At 41.1% G+C, this 19,784-nt stretch overlaps 1 protein-coding gene across 1 annotated transcript in view; it reads right to left on the bottom strand.

Moving 5' to 3' along the window:
* Positions 1-19,268, bottom strand: part of PLCG2 (phospholipase C gamma 2) — a 64,693-nt gene extending 45,425 nt beyond the window's left edge. The window contains exons 1-2 of the mRNA XM_075161488.1: positions 19,148-19,268; positions 13,167-13,404 (exon numbers count right to left, since the gene is read on the bottom strand). Of these exons, the coding sequence (XP_075017589.1) occupies positions 13,167-13,362 (196 nt within the window). The 5' untranslated portion in view covers positions 13,363-13,404; positions 19,148-19,268. The remainder of the gene's footprint in view (positions 1-13,166; positions 13,405-19,147) is intronic.
* Positions 19,269-19,784: the final 516 nt, after the last annotated feature.

Here is a 19,784-nt window from a genome sequence, read left to right as displayed (position 1 = left end):
GCTAAACATTCAGTAAGCAGAAGGATGGTTCAGCAAAAGAACAAAATTTGGGCGGGGAGGGGGGGATAGAGAGAAAATATTTATATAAAAAAACCTCAAATTCAGAATTTTACATTCACGTACTTTTCAGGCAACATATTATATATGTCCTACAAAATTCTGGCAAGATATCATTACGTTTACTTAAATAATATATGAAACAGATGTACAAAACACAAGTTTTATTAAACATTCTTTAGATTTTTATAGAAATAAAGGTATAATACATGTTATAGTTTCGGAAAATGAATAGAAACTACCTGCATATATTTTAATGACATTTTATAGTGTCGTTTAGGATGTATTATTCTATATTATTGAAAGAAAAGCCAAGGCAGAAAATCAGAGGGGGGAAAAGAGAACCATGTGCAGCAAGCACAAATTTTGGACTCGCACTAAGCTCTGCTGTCTCCCCGGATAGTCTGGAGTCGTCCGGCACTCTCCACACGATGCTCACTGAGTCCAGAACGGCCGATCCCAACTGAACCGAGAAAGGAACAGGCCAGGAAAAACTACAACATGTTTCAGATTCAGATTAGTAAATCAACTGTACCCACTTGCTGTTACACAGTTACTGTGAACTTTTTATAGCACAATCTGTAACCGAACAATTAAAATGTAACTTCATGCCTATGCCAGAACTACAAGCACAGCGCCCCGAACACTCTATCTTCTTACTGCCTTGAAGTACCAGAGCTTTCCTCCTTCTCAATCCCACATGCAAATTGCAGAGCCGTATCTTGACCTGGCTTCACAGACAAATATTCCTGCAGCCTGATACACCTGAAAAAAGCACAGACCTGGACATATGCAGCTTGCAGTGTCAGATCAAATCCAATATGCCTGCAGGTGCGATTTCCACACAATAGTGCAAGAAGATTAATGCATTTCCCAAGGAAACATAAATCAAAGCATGCCCTGTAGAGAAGTTGACTCACACCCAGCACGACAAGGAGGACACTGCCAATGAATTCGATCCCAACCAAACAGTTTAGAAGCCTAGTGTCACTCTAAAAACCTTGCAATACTAGTTTACATTTCATCCATTCTTTTATGTGGTTATTTCCACGGGTTAAAAGGATCTCCTTGGCAGCCTCATCAGTCACCTATTGATTCTGACAACTCCTTCAAGTGGCTCTTTAACGAGACCGGACTCCAAGGCACCTTCAATTACCATCCTATTTCAGGCTCTGATCTGGACGTGTAGTATTCGTGGCAGGTCAGAGGCTGAAGCTGCTGAACTTCAGCTCCTGCTGTTGTGTGTTTTTCCACAAATCAGTTAATTCAATGGATCATTACACTACTACATATCTACTTTCCAAAGACTGCACAGATTAATTGCTCAGTGCCTTCCAGAGCACCTGCTAGAGCTCTTTACGGCCATAAACTTAACAACAAACTTCTGATCCTTGACATCTCCACTGATCTCCATTCAAATAACCTGGCAGTAGTGATCACCTTTAGTCACACACTTAAAAGTATGAATTGCTGTTACCTTTCCTTCAGTTACACTTAGAGGCAGACGGTAAAACAGAACTTGGATTCTACTACAGCAGGTGCTGTGCAAGCTGAGCAGAAGACAAGACATATGGTAAGCACAGGTAGAGAACAACGTGAACAGGAGAACTGCAAAAAACATTACATTGTTGTACACAAAACCAGCGTTGCTCCTCATTCCAGAGGAAGAGAACAAACCAGCACTGCTATTCAAAGGGAGAAGTTCTGCCTCTGCCCCCATGCTCACGCAACACCCACCTCTGGTTGGGAGCGCAACCGTTCAGCACCCAAACAGACAATTGGGTTAGGGAACGGATGCTTCTTAAAACCAGCCAATGCCAACAGCAGAACACCTTATGTTAGCTGGAAGTGCCCACATAAGTTCACTGTAGGAAGGCACGTTTGCATAGATCAGCTTTGGTCAAGTCAGGTAATTTCAGACTGGAAAGTCAGGCAGATTGTATATAAATGGGGTAAGTCAGAAAACCTTAGAGGCTGTCAACCTAGCAAGGTATCCTTGACAGAAAAGTCTTGATAAACGGTGTAAAAGTTCAGCTGAGACTTGCATTATGGACTACAGAGTCTTGTAAGATAAGGCTCCTGATCCAAAGTCCAAAATCCCCAGGAGTCTTTCACTGTCTGTGGCCACAGATGATGCTTGGATCAGAGCTCCGAGTTACGTACTTAATGGAGGAGAAGAAAAAGCCTACAGAGAGATTCAAAGGAGACTTACAGAGTCAGAAATCAGGCCATGAGCATTATTTACTTCAGCAGGCATTTTCAATAAGTCTCAAGAAGGCTAAAGGGTAACTACTGGCAATGTTTCAGAGCAGAAAGTAAGGGACTCTGATGACCTAAGTGCTGCGGGCCAAGACACAGGGTGGGCATTCTCTATATAAATATATTTGCATTTTCATGTGTACATATATATACATAGCAACATTCTGCACTTAAGAACCAGTTTTCAGAATCCACATTTTTTTCAATAATTTGCACTACAAAGTATTCCAAAGAAGGTTTCATTGCGGAAAGGCAGAAACTGCCCCCGGCAACACCAGCTATGTGCAAATGAGCATCCAGTGAATGAAGAAAACCTTTAGTATCCTTTTGCAAATGTACTTCACGGTGGTTAGTGAGGACAAAGGCTTTGTTCTCACTTTTGCAGAATTAAAGATTAACTATACAAGGTGTGTCCTAACAGCCTGTTTTATTCAGAGCAGCAATGAAACACAGGTCTTTTGCAACTCTAAAGGGAACAAGGTGAGGCTTCTCTCAGAGAAGGACAAAGTTACATGAAAGCAGAAATCTCCTGCAGCATGACAGTAAGACGTGGCACAGAAAGTAATTCAGCTTATACAAACAGTGAAATTTAGTGAGATATTCAGTGGCCCAAGGAAGTCGTTACAGGTAAGCCACAAAATTATCTGAAAACACAGTTACGAGGATGGAACATGAGAAACAGTGTGGTGCATCTTGAGAAAGCACACATGACTTCCTTTCCAAGGGGTCCTCTGGGGATTTAGCTGTGTGACTGACATAAGCTTTAGAGAAGTGCACCTTTTAAACCCACAGGTTTTTAAGTAATCAGGTCACACAGAGCTGTCATGTACAGTAAAAAAAATTACCATTAAATTAATAACTTCTCACTGGACCGCTCAGCAGAGCGACAACGTATTACAGCCGTTCCCAGTTTAAGCTCTGAATTCAAGGGGTCATGCATCTCAAGTGGCTATTGGTTTCATATTAAAAATTAAAAGGCACCTTCACAAAATAAGTAAAGAATAGGGTAAAATTTACATACGTGCCCATTAAAGTTTACATTCTACTCCATGCAACAGAACAAAACAAAAATGTTGCCATGTAAAAGTTTCACTTTGGGGAAAGTGTACTGGAGTACCTACATCTCCCACTCACTTTGATCAATCACATTGGGGTGCTCAGCTTTGTGAAGTTCATTCCATCCCCGTTTTGCTGGCTGGCCATGACAGGAAGTCTGGTCGTTGTAAGTTAGCATTAAACATTGCAGAACTGAGCTGCTAAAGGGAAGAAATGATTTGAAAACAGCTAAAGGCTACACATGTTCATTTTTTCATTTGACCACAGAAACCAAGCTCTAAATACTCAGCTGAAGACTTAACAAAGATCCCCTGGGTAACAACTGAAACGTAGCCATTTCAAAACAGAAGAAAGATGAATTTTAATGTTCCTTTGAAAAGATAATCCACAAAGAGCAAGAAATGGATTCACTTTTGCAATGACATACTGGTTTTTAACAGTATTTAGAATACAAAACAGAAAGAAAATGATAGAATATGGACTTGGGGTTTTCAGTGCGAGTTAAGTGTATTTATTAAGTCTGAAGCAGTAAGGAAATTCAGGCAGAAAGAAATTCTGATAGCAGTAACAAAAAAAGTCACTACTAGAAACTAGCAAGGTCAAGTCTAATATTCAAGCCAAAAGAACCATTCATTTCACACTCCTCAGCAGAATATATGGATACTCATCACTTCTCCCAGAAAGGTATAGATGCTGTAAATGTTTATACCATCTTCTCCAAAGGGAAAGAAGTAAGTTTTCCACCACAGAGGAAGTTCACGTTGGCATTAACAATTCTTCTAATTAAATTACTTAGCTGTTTAACCTACGGGAAAAAATAAAAATACCTCATCTATGTTTAAGAATGTAAGCCACTTGCATAAATAGTCTCTTAGGTGTGAGTTTTTTTAAGTTTCCCAATGTATCTGACAGCCAAAAGGATGCAGGGAACCAAAATTTGCTCTCTTTGGCAGGTCATTTTAGCAGAGATTTTAAAAGCAAAATTAGCAAAATTTAATTTCAGGGAAAAAATGCTGCAGGATAAAATTCACAAAAAACAACAATGAAGATTAAAAAAAAAAAAAAACTTGTTAGCAAGAACAGCACCACTTGTGGCAACATATGTAAGATTGCCATTACATTAAATTATACATCCCTGCATTTCACCTCGCCCTGTAAATTGTATACGGCCTGATCTGGTCCTGTTATCTACATGACTATATTATACATGCACCACTTCTCCAATGAGCTTTGATTATTAAATATCCAGGTGCAACATTCTGCAGAAACTAGTGATTTCTGCTTGGCAATGTAACACAATCCAAAAACACAAACATGGTGCAATCTTGCATATCGAGAAAAAACAGAGCAGCTCCCATAGGTTCTAATTCTACATATAACATGAATTTACTAAGTTAGTTCTGTTTCCATTCACTCCCTTTCTTAATACACATGTGAAACATGAAAATTCAACTTGGTTTTATGTTTTTTTAAAAAAAACATATTCTAGAGGACAAATTCTGTAAAATCTCCTCTTTTCAGCAGGAAGAAAATCTCAAGAGAATTTAATAATCTTTGACAATTCTTTTTCATAGGTTAGATGAAAGATCAGTAACACTAAATGAATTTCAGCTGTCAAATGTACTTAAAAAGTGGGCCACAGCCATTTTGTTCTACAAACTCTGAAAAAACATTACAGAAAAAATAGGAGAAGAGAGATGATGTGAAATTACCAGTCCATGTTAATCCTAAAATAAAATGTTATTGTTGGTCATACCTTTCTATTAAAAATGAAAAAAGGTGTAAGATAGTCCTACTGCATTAATAAAGGTCTGGACTGAAGAAAAAAAGAGATGGTTACTCTGTGTTATTCTGAGGTATATCATTAACATCAAAAGCCTCAATTTAAGTAGGCTTTATTTCTCCGCTTCATAATTTTGCAATTACGTTGACAAGAGGTCTGCATTTCTGCCATTCCCGAACACAGCTATTTCATCCTCTGAGAAACAGAAAGTTTTCAGAATAAATACTAACATATCTATTCCCTTTTCTCTTTCAACCTTACCTATTTTAACAGCATTTTAACAGCTGATATATTATATGACCTTTTCCTAAACATGGCCCTCCAATGCTTTAAACCTACTTCTTGTTGTGTGCTTGCACAACTAAATGGTCACTATATTTTTTTTCTTGAGTATTTTGCAATAAATCAAGAACATCAAAAAAGATAGGTGATCTTTCTTTTCCAAAGATTAAGGGTTTAAAATATGGTTTAAATCATTTTACAAAAGCAGGTCACCTCTTCACATTAAAAAAAAAAAATTCCTAGGTAATCAAAAAAAGAGAAATCATCTTATGTCCTCAACAGAATCTTCCTTGAAACATGCATGCTTGTATTACAGAGAAACACACACTTGCACATTCAAGGAAGGCACCACAGATTTCTCGAAGCATAAATTCTCCTGGCTGTGAATCATCACTTAACACAAGGATTCATGGAAGAGTATGCAGAAACCCACGTATTTTCCAGTGACTAAACAAACTCTAGTCGCCACAAACTTTCCCTTAATAATTGTCCTTAAAGCACTTTGCATCTGATAAAGAATGAAATATCCATTATGGATCAGCTTCCTGGAGTTTTACACTTTGCCACCTACTTGCTGTACAAGCTTAAATACCATAACCTCGTTGGGCCCTAATTTATTCATGTGCATGTACTACAATACAAGGAAATTTGGGAGGCCTTATTTGGTAGTACTGAAAATAGTCAGCAAACCCCAGGTGCCGGTCACACAGACATGTCTCTTAGCAGAGTACTGACAAGCACTTCTCACTCTTGGCCACCCCTTCCTTCCCCTCTGCCTTTCACTGCTGTCCAGTAGTTCCCTCCACCGCTATCTCAGCTATGACAGTACACTTGTTTGTGCGCCGGTTGGTATCCTAACAAATAAACAGCACAGCAGAGTAGCTGACGTGGAGGCAGAAGTGACCCCCAGATACCACGGGGATGTACAACACACATCCATTGTGTGGCCAGTCTGTGACAGTTTGAAGCGTGGAGAAATAACACAGGGTGTGTGTGACCCAAGGGCCATCACGCAGACCCACGCACAGTTGTAAAGAGTAAACATACAATAAAAATACACAGCAGAACCATAAGGAAGTGACACGCTGAGCAACACACTGCAATAAATCATGCTGGTAAGTCACAGCTTCACAGTCATGTATCTAGTATGCATGAATTAGCTTCTGCAAGAAAAGGGCCCACTACAAATTAAAGAAGCAAATCAATTCCAAAACTGAAGCTTCCTTCTCTCATGTGTTGGTAAAGCTAAAGTTAGTTTAGCTCTACTGTAGTTTTTAAATTGCAAACCCATGAATGTACAACGGTCAATAAAACCTATGGGTAAACGATCCATAGCCAAGTCATCCTGGGTCCCACTTGCACTAGGGTATCTATCACTTGATGAAAAACACATCCCCCCACCACAACTTTCCCCTGCTACATAATCAAAGTTGCCCAATGCCTGCCTTAGCACCAGGCAGCTTCTAAGTCAGGCTGTGCTACAGCAAGGAAAAGGGGTGGGGGAAGACTGTGGTCCACCCTAGACTTCTAAAAAGATTTGCTTATTTTTCCTGGCAACAGTATCTGATACCAGCTGCAGATGTTTTAGACCCATAGCCCTGCAAAAAGTGCTCCTTTATTTCTGTGCTGTCTTTACTCTCAAAATTCCTCTCAAAGATTAAATTACATTTTTACATTTACAATGCTTTGCAACAGAACTCCCATACTTAAACCAACTGTATAGATGAAAGAAAAAAGCACAAAAAAACCACACTGCCTCAGAGTTAGGAAACTGGTGTTATTATGCTTTTTATATATTCAACAGGCAGAGCAAGAGACTCCAGAGCAGGAGCTAAACTTTGCTCTGGAGGAGCCTTTCAGTCTCTCAACTGACTGTCTGGACAGACAAGTGAGACTAGCCTTGTAAGTTATCAGCTTAATATTAGGCTGTGAAAATATGACCTCAGAATTATTTCACACACAGTCAGAAATACCATTCCTATTTATAACCCTCACTCCCCAAGACCCTGTGCATTCTGCATCAGAGTCACTGATCTTTCGCCAGGTCAGTCTATCCATGGGGCAGTACTACTGCAACGCTCACCAAAACTTACTTCTCATCCAAGAAATGGAGCAAATTTCTCCTACTGAAATCAATGACAGGGGCTCCACAGAAACCAGAGTCAGTGTGCATACGAAGAAATATAAATGGGGGGAAAAAAACCCAATGGCTTCAAAGCATAGGTGATCTGGTGAAGTAATAATACCACGTTGCAATATAGAAAGCACAACAGGGCAGGGAGGAGGGAGTGCGGGGAGGAGATGACACCAAAAACCACACAACTCCTCAAGGGAAAAACATCTGTCATCAGAAGTTAAACCAATCTTTTGGCACTGACAACCTAGGTAACTTAGGATCAACAGCGCTGAGATTCTGAGCCCCACGAGCCGTCCCATAGCCCACCTAGCAAACTTTAGGTTATTTTTAACAGTTTAAAATGAGGACAATGCAGAATACAAAGAAATGCCGTTAATAAGTAAGAGGCAGAAGAAAAAGCTCCGACATTTTGTAGCCAGCGTCCACAAGTATTTCCCTCAGATGATCTTAGAGCTATTAGGGCATCTAAAATGTCTCTATGTATAGAACAATAGCAAGATGACTAAAAGAAGCCCAAGCATGGGTGAACACAGTCACGTCTAGCTCAGACCTGTTTCCTTCAGCTATTTGCATAGCTCCCTGCAGGCCCACATCAGGAAACACATGTTGCTGGCATTCATTTTAATACCCTAATGAAACCCTGCATGCCAAATATCCATGATAAAAACATTTCTCAAAAATGCATTGCTCCCTTCTGTCCATTTTGGTTTTGACAATGGGTTGTGTTGGACCCAGCTGATGTAGGAAAGGCATACGTAAGGTACTCTGCAGTCTTAGCAGGTGACTAAAAGAGCAGCAGCACTAAAAACCTTCCTGGCCTCCACTAAACCTGAAAAACACTCCACGATGGGCAGTCCCTCTCTTTCCATTGCTAATCTTTCCCCTTTCATCTAGAAGGAAGCTTGAAGCTCCCACAAAACAGAAAACATGAACAAATTTTATTTAACTTTTCTTGAAAGGTGCTCATTTATCAGTCTTTCCCAACTTTACAGGCTAAAAAGAAAGAAAAGACAACCCACAGCCACTTAACTTCATCTTTGTTTGGGCCTACAAAGCATTGCATTTTACAACAGCGGAATCACAGTAAACCCAAGAAACGCAGATTGTACAAGAGGATCAGAGTTTCCTTAAAAACAGCAAAACCTGCTGTCTTCAGCAAGTCTGATTAGCTTGGACAAGCTCAAAAGCTAGCTTGACCTCATGAAAATTGAAATACTACCCAAGAACTCACTTGACTTGAACAGCTCTGGGCTGCACAGCTCTACAGGAAAGAAAGACTGTTCATGCACAGGTTACCAACACCGTTAGGACAACTCAGGAAGGCTGTGAACAGACACTGATGGGTTGCTCCTTCCCCTCTCTTGCAGGTGGGCAGGGAGGTCTAGGACTAGTAGAAGAGCTGGTACATAATGCTCCCTCTCCAATTTGTAAAGCTAGAACATACCAGAAGCTAAAATAAAATCCTGTATTTGAAGAATTAAGGAATTGTATAGCCCCATTCTCAGCACCGCAGTAACTCCCAAGCTAAAACGAAGTGACCAAAAACCTCAGTTGCTCTATTAAAGTGAGGGGACTTACTTGATATGTATCAGCTTAAAATTAGGCCTTTTGATCTACTGTTGAAATAGCATATCCTTCCCTAAAAGACACAAAAAACCTGTATTCTTTCATTTAGAGGAAAATACAGAGGTTTCTCCCCAGTTCATTTTTGTTAGAAAATTCCTTTTGTAGATGGTGACTCAAGTCTTTCAGAAGGTCAATGTAAAATCTCCAGTACTTAGACATTGTGTGGTCTGAGCCGCACAATGAAGACAGAGACTGCTTAAACCAGATTTCCTAGCCTTTGTATATCCTCACTTCTTACCACACCAAAGGCCTGGGTCTAGAAAGAGTTTTCTAAAGAAAGGTATCCCTATTTTACTTACTCATCCAGAGAAACACATCTGCACTGAGCAGGAAACAGCCATAATTTTAGCAACTCTTTCACTCTATTCTAAACAGAGATGCTGACAGGTTTTTAACGAAAGGGACCCTTTCAAGAGTAATGCAATTTAAAATACACAGTACTGCCACATTCAGGGCCATGGGGTTGTCTAAACATTTATATCGGTATAGCTAATCCTACATCTCCCTTGCACAGGTCATTTTATTCCAGAATAAGAGTAGTTGTCTTTTTGTTATTGTGAGGCTTAACTTAAATCACTTCCAAAAGAATATTAACCAAACTTGAAAAAGGCCCTTGTAATAATTATGAGCAACTCTGGCTTAGAGGAATTTGAGTGCCCTTCACACATTTACAGCTCACCAGCAAGAAAATCAGCACTATGACATCCAAAATTCCCTACACTATATAGGGCAGTTAGAGAGAGGAAAACACACTTTTTTTTCTTAATTTCCAAAGGAAGAGTATTAAAATAAAGTATGAAAGTTGGTCTCCATCTTCTTTATCTATTAGCAGCCTATTTTTGTGTCCCAAAGCTTAAGAACTCTCCTCACTGTCTGATTTAGAAACACAAACCCTATAGCAGATGCAAACATTCAGTTTTCTGCCTTCTGTAAAGGCCAGTTGCCAAACTTGGGTTAAAATGGCTCACATGCAGCAGGAAGCCATCTTAACTTCCCCACCCGTACTGAATATTAATTCTTATTGGACTGTAGCACATGCAAATAGCAACCATTAAGATCGCATCACGAAAATTATTTCTTGTACAGCAGAAGCATATTAAACAATATAATACTTGAGATGATAATTCTATGCCCTCGGCCACTTAAAAAAAAACCAAAAATGTGGGTTTTATTTTTCACAAAGTCAACACAATTTTCCAGTAAATACTTGGGGTCATTCATATATACAAGCCAAACCAACTTTTCTCCTATCACAAAGATGGTACCATCTCCTCAGTATAGCTCCAGATAAATAAAAATTTTAATTCCCCTGTCATCAGTATTCAAGAAGCCCATCCATTTAATTATAAAATATAAAAGGTTCAAATCCATAATTTTTCCACTTTTCAAGCAAAAAGAAAGCCTGAGTTGCAGTTTAAAGAAGCAATAGCAAAATCTAAATAAATAAATAAAATATTTCCTTCCTCTTCAGCAAAAACACTGTCAGCAAGTTAAAGCTGCAGTGGCTTTCATTTCAAGTAGATCAGATACAGTTCATGGCAAATTGTAACAACTGTTCACATCGTATTCTGAAACAATGCCTGCAAAATATGCCTTGGTTTTGGGCAGATTCATTGCTTTTTAAGACAACAAAACAACATTTTGAATATTCGTGCTTTAGACTATGACATATTCTCAGACCTAAGGTTTCCATCATTATAAAGGTCACTTAAATGTTGCTCAATTAAAAAAACAGCTACACTAGTACAATTCTCGGGGAGAGAGGCAGATGGCCTTTGCTAAATCACAGGTCTGTATCTATATCCCCTGTTCTAGTAATGACTGCCTGTGTAACTGGAAGCAAGTCATTACCCTGCTGGATTATCCAGGTACAAGAGTCAAATTATAATATGCACCTTCTTTTAAAAGTGTTAAAAGCTATGCATAGAGCAAACTATTTAATTATCAGGATGTACTACCACAAACACACACCGCCCCCAGAAAGCATTGATAAAAGAAGATTACAAGTCAAGCACTGAAAAAGTTGACCCCAAAATCTGGAATGCACAGCCTGTACAGCTTTAAATTTGGCTCCTCTGTGCAAATGGCTACAATAAGTCTTCAACTACATCATCACGTATTGTTTTTGCCAGAGGACTCTAATGCCTCGTTCAGCCACTAAGTGGTCATTTTCTATTTTGTTTTAATCTTATTGCTCTGTGTGTAACCCCAGGCTTCATTAGCCAAGCATATTCAAGCCATGCTCTCATAACTGAATTATTCATCTCCTCTCAGGATTTTTTTTTTTTGGCACACCTCACTTTTCGATCTGAACATACCAGAACCAGTAATGTACTTGCATTCACACACGTCATTATAGGAATGGATAATTACCCTCATTTTCCACATGGGAAACTGGGGCACTGCAAGATTATGATCCAGAGTACCTGTTAATTAGGGTGTCCAGGCCTGTTTGCTTTTTCCCAGAACACTGCATATGACCACATTTTCACCACCAATGATAAAAACATTCTCCAGACAACTGGTCTTTCATTCCATTATATTATATTTCCAGTTGCAGGTCCAGCCTGCACAAGGAATGAGACAGGAACCAATGGAAACAGTAGCAAACAGAGATTTAATACTTATAAGTAAAGAGCATGAAGGGAAGCTGCACAGACAATCCAAAAACCATGCAACTTCTCAGTGCCTGTTTTTGCAACCTTACAGATCGATGCATTTTTAACTTACTGTGTCTTCACCAAAAGAGAACTCCTAAAAATCCACAACTCAACAGACAAACTCCATTCTCCTCCTTCCCGGTTTCTCTTACGTTAGTGTGTACTCACACCCCCAGAGAACACCAGGAGCATGATTCCTGTCTGTTGCACTACTGGAGTAATTGGTGCCAGTCACAGTCGCTCTGTGTATGGGGTAGCACTGAAACAGTACGACAGACAGCTGCTCAGCCTTCCCAGCTCTCCAACTCCAAACTCCAACTTCTTATCATAATTTCTTTTCCCAAATAGCCCCAGTTCCTCAACTCCAAGCTTCTCATATTAGCTGAGGCTGACCAATAAATGATTCTGGCAATTCAGGCAAACAATTCAATTCCTTTATTGAAGACAAACACCATTTAGCAGTTGCATAGTAAAATCATGCCCGCAATAAATAAAAAAAGTTACCATATAGTCATATGCAAGCACTGTAATTACATTATACTAACAGGAGCTTTACAAATCCCAAAAAGCGGGCTCAGGCCCTCAAGGCCGAGCTTGGTTGCCATCAGCCGTGTTCAATAAGAACTGAAGATTAGTCTCACTTTATTCTGCTACCATAACTTTTGCAGTCCTATGTAGCTTTACACTCCCCTTCTATTTCCCGACCTTGTTATAAATAGTGGGTTTAGTCAGTTCAAATATCAACTAAGAGACAGTATCAACTCAGGACCTTAAAACCATCTCTTACATCTCACAGCTTCATCCTCCTAAGTCATTGGTACTTTCCAATAATGGTCCTAAATAATGATTTCTATCCTGAAACAGCAAATTCCCTAAGAAAACAGAATTTTGAATTCAGTTTCCTTATTTTGGAGTTTTTTTCCTTTTTGGAGAGACAAGGGGTAAAGAAGTACCAATCGCCTGTATTTACAAGACATCTTGACGCTTAATGATGGGAAACAGTTGTCACTCAGTAACTCAATTCATAGAGAACACAAGCACCATCATATTCAAAGATGAAAACTTGGAGAACAGGGCTTAGGTTAAAAGCACGTTAATCATATTTAAGTAGTGTTAGATACCTAAATAACGAGCTCCAGAAAATTCTTCACCTACATTGCAACAATTCAGAATATTCTCAGCAAATTACCAAATTCTTTTCAGCCAAAAACTTCATTATGTTAACAAAGGCTCATTAAATCAATATTTGACAATTGCATCAATTTATTAGTAACTCCAAGTTCAGGTACACTTTGCAAATACTCACAGAAACCTTCAATCTTGTCAGCTGTCTTGCTCCATGCTACCTGCCTGGTTTCCATTATGACTTGAATAGTCCTCCTTTCTGGACTACTCTTCTTAAGACTGAATATTGTCATAACAGTTCCCAACTCCAAGGTCCTTTTGATCTGGCTTTTCTCATACTCCGGCAGCACTCCATAGTCTATACTCTTTTTGGGCATTTTTTTTTTTTTTTAAATCAAACTTCTGTGGTTTTCAGCGTCCTGGGGGAAAAAAAAAAAGAAAAGGGAGAAAATTCAATATTTAAAACAGCATTTTTGTTTCTTTAAAAATCACATTTGTGTAAGTTAAAGCTACCTAATAGAGATTCCTGCCAATTCAAATACAAGGCAGATACATGGCTAACATTAACAGCATCCTTGCCATTTTATCCTGAAAGAAAGTACGAACAGTCTTTACAGAGGGCGGCACCAGTGACACTTTGGTAGACGCGCTGCTGCAAAATCTATTAAAAACGAAGAGCTGGGTGGAGCAGCTACTGCATGCAATGAATTGTGATCTAAACTTCTCAGCAAGACCAATACCTCTCTTCTAGCTGCTCCATACCACTAACTGCTTCCTCAGTCTTCTAATACAGAAGTACTCCGTGTTCCAGACCAAAATAAAGTAAGCCAAGGTCTGTTTAGCCGAAATACATAAAAATCACATTAAGGGGCATAACTCCCCGTATGCTTTTGTGCATGCATCTTCAACTGCATGTACATTCCCATCACTACAAATACAGATTTACATCTCTAAAGTCTCAGCATTATGACAGAAAAAAAGCAGAAAAAAACCCAAGAAAGAAGACCTGGAAGAAGTATCAAATATAAGTATAACTGAGTAATAAGGACAAAAGAGCAAAACACAAAGAATGCAAATCACTGAAGTGCCAGAGAAAATAATACCTAGGTCATAACAAAGAAACCATTTAAGCCTAAATAAAACTAAAGAACATATTGGAAACATGGAAAAAAAAAAAATATGTTCAAACCAAAGCAGAACTATGTTAAAAACCTCTTCTAAAGGAGCAATATTTGGTATCTCTGTAGCATTTTCTGCCATATTTTCTACACCCTCTCCTAACCAAGAAATAGTGTAAATACAATTATACTGCACGAATTGCTTTGATCATGGCAGTTTATTTCACTTACCAAGCCTCCAACTTTTTTGCCAGTATAACCGGCGGCCAAGGAAGGATTACTTCCTGGGACAGTTACACAAGCAACTCTTGATTAGATAGCCAAAAATGGTACCTAGTACAATTATGAATAGAATCCTCTGTAATATCTAGCAGGTTTTCTGTAGTAAGTATATCACTTACAAATTATACATGCACATCAAATGTAAAATGTAAGCATAACACACCACATATTCTGTCCAAATGCACTTTTACCAAAACAGCACCTCATAGCACTAAGAAGTAAGAATGCACCTCTGAAGCCTTCAAATAGCAATACTGGTTTTTCCCCAGAAAATGGCAACGGTTATTGGTAGGTCCAAAGTACGACAGACTTCCTCAAAGTTCAACCCTGGCTATATTTATCTTGATTTAATGACTTCAAGAGTCTCCCAAGACATCAAAAAATGTGCACTTCGACTGTACCAAATTCCTTTCAAGCATCAGATCTGCTTTTATTTATTTTATGCAGAGTGAGATACCTTTGCTCACAGACATGAGCTGACAGACATGAATTGACATAGAGACAGAAGCAGCTCTTATCAGAAATCACCATTCCTACAGGAATTTCTTTATTGTTTTAGGGTATTTGTAGAATTATGTTCCATAAAGAACTCATGAGTTCTATGCGAACTGGAAGTTAAACTTTTCATTCTTGAAACTGAGGATAATTTAATTACCACTACTGCAAGAAATGCCTGGAAATACATTTTGTCCTAAGTATTGACAATCTAGATATCAACATGAGAAAAGAGATATTTGCAACGGATTTGAATCATACTCAAAATCTTTCTACTCTCCCAGGATTTTTTTTTTTTATATTCCCAGCGCTATCTTCAGATAACCAAAATGCTGTCCCCACGGTAAACTGCAGCAGGTTTGTTCTTCTTCTTGCCCTGTATTACTAAAGAAGCATCAGTTTGCCGCCTGAAGAGACCTCTGGAATCTCAGAAGCCTCACAAGCTCTGCAGCCAGTGTTGCTGTCTTCTTGATATTACATCAGGAGGAGCGAAGAAGAAGTGCTGATGATTGAAGCCTAGCAATCCAATGACAAGATAAGACAAGAAATAATGACATGAGCTTGCATAAACTCTTGCACTATATGAAAATTTAAACCTATATGAGACCTATATGAGAATTTAAGCCAGCTAACTGTCTTTCTGAGAGCTGTAAAGAAAATGAGGGGAAAATATGAGTAAGTACAAAAAAACTTCATGGCTGTGTTTCTCCTACACAGTCTACTTCTCCTTACTCACATGTCAGGTGGCAGGTATTTGTGTGCATACACTTGGGACACATCTTGGCACAAAACAGCCAAAAGAGAGATGCGTGCACAGCAGCTCCCGTAAATATTAGCAAGTTTCTGTGCTTTGGTGTCCCACACATCATTGCATCAAACAGCTAATTACAAGCCTGATTACTCTCAGCGAGATTATTTACAAACAGGATGCCCTGGAACCTGCTCTTTCACCCATGCACAGAAGGAAGTGTATCATTTTAACACAAGTAGCAGGAGCTGCTGCCACACAGTTCCAAACCAACCCCCTTAATCACATCCCTGAGCAGGACAGGTTTAAAGAATCTCTGCGCACATGCAGCCATCAGCCACAGCATCTCCTCTGGTTCTCTTCCTCTCTCCTCAGTCCACTACTCTCCATCACAAGCAGTTTCAGTTTCCGTGTTGATAGCTAATTCGACCATGCCACTTCTCGCTTCCCCTTCGTAACTTCTTCCTACCCTCCTCCCCCTCACCCCATCTCCTGACCTGCTCTTCACTAAAGAGCGCTCTTTTCTGCTCTCTCTCATTAATACCACAAAACTGTCTTACAACATCGTGTCACTAGCTGCTTTCGGTGCAATCTGTCTGACTTTGAAGCTGTCCGGTGCAATCTTTCCAATCCCTTTTTAATTCTACCACTTCAATAAACACTTTTTTTTTGGTAAGCTAACAGAGAAGCGAACAACAGTCCCTTCTTACCTGCAGGGTGGCCTCTTCTGCATTGCCCACAGTGAACCTGAAGTGCTCTACAGCAGAAACCATGCCTCACTCCATGTTTTGCAAAACATTATACAGGTTATTTGGTGTTTAATATCTATAAGCTTGTCATTGTAATACAAAAATGGAGTACCCTTTCCTTATAATACTGGAACAAATATACATACTCCAATCCTACAACTGAGAGGGAGTGGACGATTTTTAAGGGTAGTAAGCAACGGCAGATTTTAGCCAGAATGTAACTGATCTTTTCTGACTCCCTGGAACTCATCAGATAATCATTTAAATTATCACAGGCTTGCATCTAACAGACAGCCATAGTCGTCTTGTCTTGCTACAATGACTTGTAATAACAGAAATGAAAGGAGGGGAAAATAAAAAATTAAATTAAATTGAAATTTTGTACAGTGTCTGGTTTTCTGCCAAAAAAAAAGAAACCCTGTCTTCTCACTTTGCTCTTTTCATTAAGAATTGTAATAAAACGAATATGCCGTGATTTGGAACAAGGTTTAACCATTTTAGTAACACTTCATTGCAATAATAAAAACCTCAACTTTTAAACGAGTATAGTTTTTCAGGAGACTATAACAAAATATACATCTGCTCTGCCTTTTACAGTACAAGGTGTAGCTGTAAAATGAAACATGACTTAGAACAACAAGAAAAGGAGTTTCTAAATATAACTATTTAATAAAAGGCAAAGTAGCAGGTTTTTTTGAGAGATTAGTCCCTTAGTACAAAGGAACTGCCTCTCAGAGGTGGCTTCTTAAATAGTTTCCGCTGAATATAACATACTGGACTTCCCCTTTTAAAGTAGCTCTTTCTTCCAAAAACAGAGCAAACAGTGTTTTTAGTCTAACTTAAATCCTAAGTCATAAGCCAAGTTTTTAACTTACTATGAAACAACACCGTAGCTGAGGATATCTACTTCATCAGAAAAGGTGGAAAGAATGTCGTAATATTTGATCAATCTAACTGACTTCTATCTTGTTTTGGCTACCTGCTCCAGTTTAAGAATAACGTCACAGAGAGCTTCCTAACAGTAAAACACATTAGAACATGAATGTTCTCCAAAGAACTAATGGAAGCGCTTGATATTAGACCTAACCTTTTAAATATTAAGAGTCGTCTTACACTCACCCACAGGTGCCCCTCAGCCTTCTTACACCCATCACTGCACAACTATTTGAATCAACAATATTTCTACCCATTCACGCAGCAGAACTCTGTAATGACCCTCATCACCCCATTATCTGGATACCTCTAAACCAGCGGGGTATAAGCTACAAGACACCCTTATGTGCAAAAGAAGCATTACTGCTCTTCTACCGAAGAGTTATTGAAGCCTAACGTAGAAAGTCCAGCATCACTTACACGATTCAACCAACAAGTGAGCTAATAATCACAGAAACATAAGCTCTAGTTTAGACACAGACACCAATACGTGACTCTTTCCCTTTGACTGCAGGCACTATAGGAGCTAAACTTTGATGGTGTCCTGAACCACGTGCAGAATTAGGACCATTTGATACTGTTTGTGTAAGAGTAGTTTTGATATCGTTTTGTTATTGAAAAGCCTGACCCATTTGGACTAAAAAGTCAGAAAGACTCACTGCAAGTAACCAAGTGAACATGGACGCGGGAAAAAAAACCCTACTTAATCTATCCAAAAACATGTACATTTTTACTTCATTACAGTACTTCAGAGTTTCAGAAACAAACCCTTCTTATCTGAAGATCAGCCTACAACTCTTAACTTTCTTTGTGATAACACAAAGAAAGAGAGGAAAAACTGTAGTAAAGGCAAACTATAAATGTACAGGCTAGCAAAGAACCATCTCAGATAAGCACTGATGAATCCATACTCTCTTATAACTTCACCCATATGACACAGCAGGTGCTTTCCAGGCACACAAGGTCAACCAAGATGTGCAATCCAAAGTTTGACTCCAGCCAATTTCTAAGTTTTCCCACAAGCTCTGGGCACTGCAAAAGGGTTGTTGCATCCTCCCCCCCCAGCTCTGCCTTTGGATACATTTAGGACGTCACCTCACCCGAGCCAGCACTGCCTCAGCATAGCACTGCCAGTATGGATATCCACCAGCAACACCAGTTCAGTACCACAGCGCTAATAATTCATAACAATCAATGCATGGCTCTTTGCGCAGAGCTGTGCGACACAGCTGCTGCCCTCAGAGTACTGCGGTGTAGCGAAAAGCAGGGGAGGGGAACCGCAGCAAGACGGTTGCCCACCTGCCACGGTCTGGCGGGGACTGAAGCCCTGGCCCCAGGCTGGGGCCCTCACCCCTAGGCAGAGCCGTGCTCGGTGAGGGGCTGCTGTCAGGCACAGGCCGACGCTGTGAAGGTTTCCTTCCTTCTTCTTCAGCAGGCTGGCCTGCAGCGGAGAACGGCCAGCCCCAAGGTGCAGGGTGGCTGGGTCCCCTCAGAGAGCCCCCAGACTCCCTTGTCCCCTTCAGGCCAGGCGCCCGCCACGCCCTGGCACGGCCCTCCCTCACACCCCGCAGCCCCTCGCCCGCTGCCCGCTGCCCAGCCCTCTCACCGAGCCCGCTCATGCCGACAGCCCTCGCCTCCTCTCACAAGACCCTCCCTCACGCCCACCGTCCCCGCCGGGTCAAAACCGCGCAGGACACGGCTGCCCCGCTCCGGCCCTGCGGCACCTGCTGCCCGCTGGCGCCCGAGCGGAGCCGGCGGGCCGGGGCCGCGGCCGCCCCTCACCGCCGAGGGGAGCGTCCCGCCGCCGGGTCACCCCGCGCCCCCACGTCGCCCTCACCTGCGCAGCGGTGGGGAGCTGCCTCCCCCGGCGACGCCGTGCCGGCGGCTGCCGGTGCCGGTGCCTCAGCTCCCCGCGTCCCGCCGTGCCTCCCCGGGGCTCCCACTTCTGCTTCTGCCGTAACCGGGAAGGGGCGGGGTCACGTGACCCCCCCGGCCACCTACTGGCGCGCGGGGCCGGGCGGGCCGGGGCGGTGGTTAGGGCGGCGGGCCCCCCTCAGCCGCGGGGGCTCAGCCCTGCTCTGCCTTCCTCAGCGGGACTCCTCGGGACTCCTCGCCCCCGTCCCTCCACCTCCCCCGGGGCTGGTTCGAGGCGAGCTCGCTGCTGCCACTGTCCCCGCGCGGCCACATTCCCCCGTCCCCCTCAGCCATCCCCTGAGGCGGGAAGGAGAGGCGCGGTGTCCCCCCTCTTGCCAGGGCGGGCGGTTCAGCTACTCTCCGGCCATTTGAGGTTGATACGTTCTCCTGCTCATCTGAAGAGGAAATTTCACTAGTTCGGCTGAGAATCGCTGAATGATTGAACAGTACCTTGAGAGAGTGAGTTTAGAAAAAGGCTTTAAAACTTTACTGTCACTGGAGTTACGTTTTCAAGTTAAAATTGACTCGGTTTATGGGATCCACTGCAAAGTGCGTTGTAT

Source organism: Calonectris borealis, chromosome 12 (assembly GCF_964195595.1).
Source record: "Calonectris borealis chromosome 12, bCalBor7.hap1.2, whole genome shotgun sequence".
NCBI classification, from domain to species: domain Eukaryota; kingdom Metazoa; phylum Chordata; class Aves; order Procellariiformes; family Procellariidae; genus Calonectris; species Calonectris borealis.
This window is presented reverse-complemented; position numbering and strand designations above follow the sequence as displayed.